General features: G+C 46.1%; 1 protein-coding gene across 1 annotated transcript in view; it reads right to left on the bottom strand.

The window, feature by feature from the left end:
* The window catches only part of SLC2A5 (solute carrier family 2 (facilitated glucose/fructose transporter), member 5), an 8,367-nt gene extending 1,607 nt beyond the window's left edge, over positions 1–6,760 (bottom strand). Inside the window, exons 1-9 of the mRNA XM_009081910.1 lie at positions 6,704–6,760; positions 5,057–5,155; positions 4,483–4,643; positions 3,844–3,968; positions 1,724–1,876; positions 1,515–1,640; positions 1,032–1,219; positions 520–630; positions 62–163 (exon numbers count right to left, since the gene is read on the bottom strand). Coding sequence (XP_009080158.1) covers positions 62–163; positions 520–630; positions 1,032–1,219; positions 1,515–1,640; positions 1,724–1,876; positions 3,844–3,968; positions 4,483–4,643; positions 5,057–5,155; positions 6,704–6,760 — 1,122 coding nt within the window. The remainder of the gene's footprint in view (positions 1–61; positions 164–519; positions 631–1,031; positions 1,220–1,514; positions 1,641–1,723; positions 1,877–3,843; positions 3,969–4,482; positions 4,644–5,056; positions 5,156–6,703) is intronic.
* Between the last annotated feature and the right edge of the window lie 2,687 nt (positions 6,761–9,447).

Genomic DNA, 9,447 nt, shown 5'->3' with positions numbered 1-9,447 from the left:
TCCTGCTGCCTGGAAGGTCCAGAAATGCATGGTTAACATCACTTGAGCCCTTCATACTCACCTGGAGATTGAGGGCCAAAGTTAACACTGCACAGGAAGCACAACACAACACAAAGCCAGTGAGGAGAAGGATTCTCCTCCCCAAGGATTCCACAATGAGAACCTGAAAGAGACAGAAGAGGCTGAGAACAGATAGCTGGGGCTCAGCACTTACTCCAGATGCCTTCAACCAAGGGACACTTTAGGACATCTACCATGCAAAGCATCTCACAGAAGGTGTACATAACACTCTAGTGGGAGGTGTCCCTGCCCATGGCAGGGGGTTGGAATGATGGGAGCTTTAAGGTCCCTTCCAGCCTAAAGCATTCTGTGATTCTATGAACATAACCTAATTTAAACAGGGACAGACAGGGGAGACTGGACAAGGCAGAACTCAAAGAGCCCAGCAGAAACTTACAGCAAGAACAGACAGGGGAGACTGGACAAGGCAGAACTCAAAGAGCCCTAACAGAAACTTACAGCAAGCGAAGTCATGACGACGTTGATGGCACCTATGGACACAGTGACATACTGAATGCTGTTGCTGGGCACACCTGCTGACTCAAAGATTCTGTCTGCATAGTAGAAGACCTGCAGCAAAACCATAGCTGTGTTTATACATGGCCAAAGGCAGAACCTGTGAATCCCATTTTGGCTGCTTTTACATCCTGGCACTGGTGCACAGAAGCCTACGGAGTTAATTATTTCATTTCAGGAGCCATTGGTGCTTGGATCCAGGCACAAGCACTTTACTCTGAATACACCCAAAGCATCCTTAACAGGACAGCTCGACCCTGTATCTAGCACTGGATTTGGTACTGGCCAGGGTCAACCCACCACAACATGATACAGAACCATTGTCCCAGGTGAAGAGGTACTCCCATGTCCTAAGTTTAACTCCTTGTGTCAGCACTGCCCCACATCATCCACTCTGAAGTCCCATCCCTGTGTCACTCACCCCCCTGGCCTTCCCCACATGCCTCTCCACTCACCCCATTAACCCCAGAGAGCTGCTGGCCCATCATCATGACGATGATGGAGATGAGCTGCCACCTCAAGCCTCTGAAGGTGCACAAGCTGAGCACAGAGAACTGCCCTTCTTCCTTTTCTGACCGGTCTTCTTGGTACATTTCTTCTATCTCATCATCCACATCATCACAGCCTCTCAGCTTCTGCAGAGCTGGTTGGGAGAGAAAAGGTGAGTTATGGACCCCAGAGAGCAGGTTTACAGAGAGTTCTCCTGCTTCAAATCAAGACATAACACTGTGTAACCCTGGGCAGCAATGTTTCCATGGTGGGAAGCTGGGGATGCACATATGCAGAGAAAGGAGCAATCTGGCAAGAATTCCATTCACCAGCAACACACCAGTGGAGAAGTTCACACTCTCTGCTCCTCTATTGGTTGTTGTCAGTCACATCCCACAGTCAGATCTATCCCATCCTACCTCCCCTTCCATCAAAGGATGATACTTTACCTTTCCTTGCCTGTTCCTCATTGCCCTTTTGTATCAGCAGGTATCTGGGACTCTCAGGGAAAAAGGGCAATATAAGGAGCTGAATGAGTGATGGGATCCCAGTGAGTCCCAGCAGCACAGGCCAGCCTGCAGCAAGGGAGACAGGATGCCAGCTGTGAGAAATCTTTCCCCTCTGGAGCCCACAGAAGAGTCCCCAGTCAAGGCTTTACCTTCAGCATTCCCGAGGATGCTGTTGAGACCAAGGATCTGAGCTACAAGGATCCCAACGGTGATGAAGAGCTGTGGGACTACCCCAATAGCACCTCTCAGATTTTTGGGGGACATTTCTCCAAGGAACATGGGAACCACATTGGAAGCCAGACCTAGTAGTTAGAGAACAACGTTAGACATGCAGCACACTCCACATCTCCAGCAAGATGTTCCCTCTTCCCATGGGAGACCAAAGCAATCCCTGCTGGACCATACAGCACATATGGAAACCTCACATTCCAACCCTTCTGCTCCAGCTGAAGATTGAATGTTATCTGCTGACTCTGTGTGATTTCCTCACTCTCAGGGGAAGATGGGACAAAACCACCATGTGGCATTGGGTCACTCAGTACATGGAGAGCTACAAAACCTATCACTGTATCTGGTGCCCTCAGAAGCTCTAACCTTGGAGTGCCACCTGCCCATCTTCTGGTGCTGTGTTTAAATTATTAACTGCTCAGCAGCAAAGCATTTTAGGACTCTGAGAGGGTTAGCAGTAGCCTGTCTTGCCTACAGAGCAGGCAGATGATTTGGGGGCTCTCAGTGTTCATCTTCCTAAAAGCAGCTTTCTCCCTGCAGGGTCTGCCAGATACTTCAGCACAACACACACAAAGAAAATTTGTGTACAGGAGGAATTTTTACTTCCTCTAAAGCAAGAAAAGAAATCAGTATCCAAACAAGGTGATGGGAGGATGAAAGGAAATGACTTTGTGTTGACTTTTAAAACTTCACTGCTTAGTAATGCTTTGCAGAAAGCTTTGCTGGTCTGAGATGTTTTGGAATATGTATTTCTATTCCAATAAGGACATGGGTTATTTTGAGGAACATTACATGGCTGCCCCCAGTAACCCCAGTGAGCTGCCAGCTCCTGTGCTTATGCTGTAAATCCTGGCATGAAAACCCAAACTCTGGAGTCAAATGACTACATGGGACTCCTATTTCCAAGGCTCTTAGGCTTCAGCAGCTTGGGATTACAGTGGTGATCAAGCTGTTAGCTGGAAACTAGAAGGCCCAGAAACAAGTGACAGCAGTGCTGGGGGTGGCACTTGGATCTTCCCAGATCCTGGAGCAGCCTGGCTGGGCTCAGCAGCTTCTCTCCCCAGGCACAACGTCCACAGTGCAAGTGAGGTCAAGCTGCAATAGGCAAATCTGGACAGCCAGTCCAGATTCCTTTGTTGGTTATAAATAACTGGAAAGAGGGATCACACTTAACAGGGCCCTTAGCATTTATTCCAAGCTCCCATGCTAAGAGCAGCTGCCAAATTTAACAGAGGCAAAAGCCAGAATAAAACCATTGGAACAGATAAATTGGAAAACAAGAATATGAGCTGGGAAAGCAACTCGATCTCTTCTAAGCAGCAATTAAAAATTGGTGAGCTAAGGCAGGAAATTTCTATTTAGACTATCCCAGCTTGATAACAAACCATGGAGCAGTCAGTCTGGTCAGCCCAAAGCCAATTAATTGAGCTCAAATGTTGTCAGGACCCTTACAGGACCTGCCCAGCACTGCAGAGGGTGCCCAGCACTCTGGGTTTGTTGATTCCCTCTTACTGCAGCCCTAACAAAGCCACTTACACCAGCAATGCACATATATCCTTGGATTCCCACTACCTTTCCAGTAAATCCAGTGGCTCTGAGCCCTTTTCTCTTTAAACATTGCTTTTCTCCTGCAGGAAGAACAGTCAGTTCCAGGACTGGATTATTGGATCTGGCATTGACTCCAATGACTTTGATGGATTATTCTGATTATGTTAAAATGGAAAAAAAAATAGACTATCTGCTTTAAACTGGGAAAACAGATTATCATCAGCAGGTTTCCTGGCTGCAGTGCCTAGCAGATGCTTATTGCAGGGGATAGCTGCATCTGCAGGCACAGATCCCCTCTGGACATCTGAATTTCCAGCCTCAGGGCCATTATCTCCAAGAAATCTTTAGTACTCCTGCACCATGCAGATGACCACAGCATTCTTATGCAGATGCTGCCTGGAGTGTGCTCCCTGTGAAAGCACCGGGTGAGAGAACAAAACACCTGTACTTAGCTAAGAAAATATTTATGGCTCTTCCTTTACCAGCCACTTACCAGCATATATTCCCATGATAACACGGGAAAGGATGATTACTTCAAAGGTTTTTGCTAGCTCTGAGGTTCCCATAAGGACTGCAGCAACGATGGAGAAGAGGTTATTTATCAGCAAAGTGCCCTTTCTGCAAAGTAACAGCAAAGGAGACAGATTCAGTTTGGTTTTTCTAAGGCCCCAGTAGAGCTCCTCTGTGTTAACTCTGTTCAAAACTCAAATGAATCATCATCCCAAAGACTGATCAAAGAGAAAATGGCAATTATCCCATTTCTTCCTGCAGGGAATGAAGGCTTCGAAAAAGAACTGAAGCTTCTCAGGAAACCTGAGCAGCAGAAGCAGGGTCTGATTTCAGATCCCAGCAATGAATGTGGATTTTCCTCATTGCTCTGCACCTGGCCTGGTGCCCAGCATACACCTTGGCCTTGGCCATTCCCAAACCATATCAAAATCCTTTACACTGAGGAGACAACACGTGTTGCTGAGCCCAGCAATGAATCCTCATCCCATGTGTCTACAGTCAAGGTGTGTGTGTGAAATCCATGCTCCTGATGGGCTTGGCAAGCTGGAGGGACCAACAGGGCAAGTCTTATCTAGACCCAGCAAAACGTGTGTGAAGGATCTTAGGCACTGCTGTCACGTACCTGCCACAATTGTTGACCAGAGGCCACACCATCAGGGACCCAAACAAGCCACCCAGAGGGAACATGGACACAGTGAGAGACCAGAGCAGTGTCTGGAGGCCACTGTCCATAGGCACTCCCACCCTGTTGAAGTAGGTCTGGTTGTAAAAGTCTTGCATGTACTGGAATGAAATACAAAGCATGTTTAGCACAGTAAGTACAGTTTTCATGCTGTAAAAGTCACTTCATCGGTGCCATAAAGCTTTAAACTTTTGGTAAAATAGCAGAATGGCTAAGTTGGAAAATGAAGGCAAGAGAGGGATGGAGAAGCCTGGAGTAGAAAACTGATTTTACAAGTTATCCTGCCTTATAGGATGTGCCATGGAGAGGTGAGCTATGAGAAATGCCTCCTCTTTGGAAACCAGGCACATCCTATAAGGCATCTGCCCACAAATACCCACAACATACTGTTACACTCCTGCCTTGTTTATAAACCTACTCCTAAGTGTTTGTAAACCTACTCCTAAGTGTTTGTCAATCCTAAGTGTTTGTCAACCTACTCCTAAGCCATGGGGCCCTCTGTGGTCCAACCTACCGGGGCTGGAGAGTTGATCACAGACACGTTGTAGCCATACTGGAAAGAAGATCCAAATGCAGATATCAATGCTACCAGGCCAAGCAAAAGTGTCATTTTCTGTAGAGGCAAAAGACAACACACAAACATCACCTTAGAAGCAGGTCCGGCTTTGAGGCATTAATGACATTCAGCAAAAAGAAATAAATACCCTAAGTCTTGCTTTCCATGGTCTTTCCCTTCATTTTACTGTATATAAAAGCCCAATGGGTTGTTTTCATTACTAGTCGTTTTTGTTCTGCTTGATTTGCACATAGTCGTTACAGTAATTCACTCTGTGCTTTGTTGATATTGATGAACATTTGGATGATTAATTTGAAAGTTATCATTCTTAAAACACCACCCTGCAGGGAAAAAAAAAATGGGTCTGGGTAATTATTCTTTCTCCACCATGCAAATTGGGTAGTGAAATAACAGAGGAAATTGGCACAGGAAAGCTTGAAAAAGAAATGATTTTTACATGAAGTGGCAAAATCCCTTTCCTGTTCATTTGTCCTGCTTCCCACACTTCAGGATCAAGGTGTTTATGGATCTAATTGATTGCCATTGAAGCCAATTAGAACTTCTCCAATTAGCTCAGTGAGGGGTTGGTCGTGGGGTGTAGGACCTGCGTTTTGCAGTTAAGCAGGAGAGTGAAATTGCCATCTGGAGCAGGATCAAACACCACATTTGCGGGTACACAGTGCTCAGGGTTACAAACAACTCGTTTTTCGCAACAGTTTAGTTGCTATTCAGTCCTCAGGCTGGCCCCAGTGTTGACAGAGCTGGGTTTGTTGGTTTTTTTGTCTGGTTGGTTTTTATAGCTCGCTAATGTATCTCATTTGCTGCTGCATCAACGAAGTCATTTTTCATTCAGACGCATCTCATTTTCTGTCACCATCACCAGCCTTAATGTCTGCAAGGTCTTACGCCCCAACACTCAGCTCAGGTCCCACATGAAGGATCTGTCACTTCCCTAATTGAACAGCTGTCCCAATAGCTGCTGGGGCTCCTTTCTGTTCCTCAGAAGCTCTGGCAGCTCACCTCGAGGGATCTGCAGGCTTTAAGGCATTGCAGGAGATCAAAATTCAAGTTGATCTCAGAGTGAGGATCAGGAGGAAGCTGAGACTTCCAGCTGCATTTTCTAGGCATAGACTGCTGACATTCTTGCATTGGTGATGAAAAGCAGCTGCCTTGCTCTCATTAACCAAATCCCAGAAGCTCAAAAGAGTCACTGCTGTTAATTATTCACATTCAGCACTTGTAGCAAAAGGTCTGGCACACACGAGCATTGCATTGTGCAAGACTCCACAAACTCCCATCCAGAAACATCTGCAGCCTAAAAGTGATTAGAAAGTAGGAAAGAAAACACACATGCAGAAGGGGAAAGTCACGCAGAAGTTACAGAGTAAGTGAGCTGCAGACAGAGAGAAAAGCACAAGAGTCAAAGCAACACTGTGCTGCATGCTGACACAAGTTGCATCCAAGTATATCCCATCTCTGTTCTCCCTGGAGATACATTAGCCCGACAGAGCACAGTCTTCTTTCTTTACAAGTACCCACAGACCTCCAATAGCTTATTCTGCATCTGTGGGAGGCTCAAGCTGGAAGTAGAGTCAACACACTTACCCCCTTTGCACCTTCACTGCCTTCAGAGCTCTCTCTCTTCGCTCCTTTCTTCTTCATTTTGGCGTTTGAAGCACAGATGCCTCGTGCAGGTCCTTACAGCCAAAACAGTCAAGGCAGGGGAACGCCCTGCTCAGAAAATCCAACTCTGTGACCTTTCCAAACACGTCCAATCAACGCCAGGCTCCAGCAGGCAGAGCAAGTTGGTGGTGTCTGATTCCCTTCCCCTGCGTGACTGTCGCGTGGCTTCGATTTCTTTTCCTTGTTCAAGTCTGTCGCTACTGAGTCAGATGTTCTTTTACCAGATCCTGTCCCAAACAGAGGTGCTGCCTAGTTACTGGGTAAACAGGCTCATCTCACCAACGAGAAGGGGCAGACTTAGCACAAAAGTTGCTAAAATGAGCTATTTTCCCCCCCACTATATATCCAAGCACAAGGTGAGTCTCTAGAATAGAACTGCTGCAGCTCCTGGGCAGCTGTGGAAGGTGCAGCTGGACATGCTGCCCAGCAACTGCTGCAAGCAGGGAAAACAAGGCATTCTGTGGAAGCAGCCTTGGCAACAGAGGAGGTGTTTGCCATGTGCCCCAGCACTGCAAGTGAACCGTACTAACCCTCCTGCAGCCACAAAGAGCTTAGCTGTCCCTGGGCCAGAGCACTGCTCACTGTCCTACCTTGCACAGCCCAACTTGCTCAGGCACTTCTGCAGCTCACAGAGAACAGGTTCATCCTCTCAGGTTTGTGGTTTTGACAGCACACAGAACCACAATTTTTCCACCAAAGCACTCAAGTTCCTTTCCCTCTAACATTCAAGGTGGACCACATGCTGCTCTACGTTAGGAGATTGCACCCAACGGTTCAGGACTAGGTTAATAGTCAACTACAATTCCTCCAAGTTTATCAGAGAAATGCAAAGTTCACAGATAACCCCAGCACCTGGGGAAAATGAAAATAAACCTCCTGTTTATCAGGCCATTTGTCTTTAACAATCAGCTGAAAAAAATGCATCCACTTGAGCAATAGTTCTTTTCCACGAACTCTGCACGCATTCTTCTACTGGCTGCAGCCTCCCTCCCTGCAGGTGAAAGCATGCTGCTCTGTGATAAGGCAGAGGAGCAGAGCCTGCTGCTTTCAGAGTGGTGCAACTCGGGGCCCAGACTTCTTGGCACTTGTTTTTTATTGCATTTGTTACAAGTGAACAGCCTTAAGGACATCCCTAGGACATCTGGGCAATGGATCACACCTCAAGAACATTGTGTTTCTCACAGTCCCACCCATCCTGTGGTGCCTGAAGTGGAGTGAGGAGCAAAGCAGAATATGATTTTCACCCATAACTCATCTTTCTCTACCTTCCTCTGCATTCCCAGTGAGGGGATGGAGGTATCTGGCACTACCTGAGACTAGCTCAGCTCTTTCCTAAAACAAAGGAGGCAGGTCACAGCTCACTCACCAACTAGACTTGTTCTCACCTTCACAGATCTTCAGCCAAGAGGGAAAATTCTGCCCCAGGGATGAGGAAACTGCAGAGAAGACAAATTTCTTGCATAGGATTCCTGTTCTTTAAAGACAGTATCATTCTTCTAGGTGCTCTTGGCACAACAGCAGGAGAATTCTCTATCATGGTCCCTGAACCTGAAGAAATAATCTTGAAACATATAGAAATCAAAGAGAACATGTATGCTTGTCATCAGAAATCCTTCATCAGAGTAACTATTTGCTTGTGGCAGCAGAACAGTTTGAATATTTGCCAGACACAACAAGAATCTAGTAACAACAGCCGTGAGGTAATAATTGGCACTGGAGTGGATCTTGAAGAGATTGATGAAGGGAGACAAGATGGTGAGTGAACTTCTCCTTAGATTTTCCAATTAATTGCAGGGGTGTAACATCTTCAGCAGCTCAGATCCTGTTGGACTTGGGCAAAGGACAGAGCCAGGAACAAGCAAACAGTTAATTTTACAAGCACATCTATTTCAGATCCAGCACATATTATGCTTCTTCCAGCTGCTTTCCACCCCAGACTGTGTCTGCCCGAAGACATGAACTCAGCTCCCTATCTTCTCTCCTCTGCCTTTGCTCACCACATGGCAAGAGCTCCCATGCACTTCTACAGGGGTTTATTTATGCTCAGCCCAATTGTCTGTGCTCAAAGATTGATCCTATGAAACCCTGATATCTTTTGGGTTCAAAACCAAAGCCAAGAAGGGAGGCGTAGTTGCCTGGACATTAAATCTGATGGAGAACATTAGTGGTGATGATGGAAAAATACTGAGCTTACAAAGACTCCTCCCCAGCAGCCAGAGGCTGCTCATCAGTTGCTTAGCTGATGTGATTTAGCTCAGTCTGAGGAACATTTTGCAGATAAGAGAAGGGTATAGGAATTTGGTTAACAAGAAATAACATATAGAGGAAAAATAAACATGCCTCAGAAGATTGTTTACAGCTTTATGCCATTTGCACTCTCCTCTTGTCACATATGACTTGCAAGTAGTTCTGTTGCTTTCAAAGTTCTTCATTATGTCACAAAATTAGTAGAGTAGTGTTAATTGGTGAAAGAAACTTATCTAAGACCGGCAAAGTCTCAAAGGGGGAGTTGTTGCAAGGGGCCTCAGCACCCAAGGACACAAATTCTCTTGTTTACAGCTTTATGCCATTTGCACTCTCCTCTTGTCACATATGACTTGCAAGTAGTTCTGTTGCTTTCAAAGTTCTTCATTATGTCACAAAATTAGTAGAGTAGTGTTAATTGG

This window comes from Acanthisitta chloris, unplaced genomic scaffold (assembly GCF_000695815.1).
Source record: "Acanthisitta chloris isolate BGI_N310 unplaced genomic scaffold, ASM69581v1 scaffold4759, whole genome shotgun sequence".
In the NCBI taxonomy this organism is placed as follows: domain Eukaryota; kingdom Metazoa; phylum Chordata; class Aves; order Passeriformes; family Acanthisittidae; genus Acanthisitta; species Acanthisitta chloris.
This window is presented reverse-complemented; position numbering and strand designations above follow the sequence as displayed.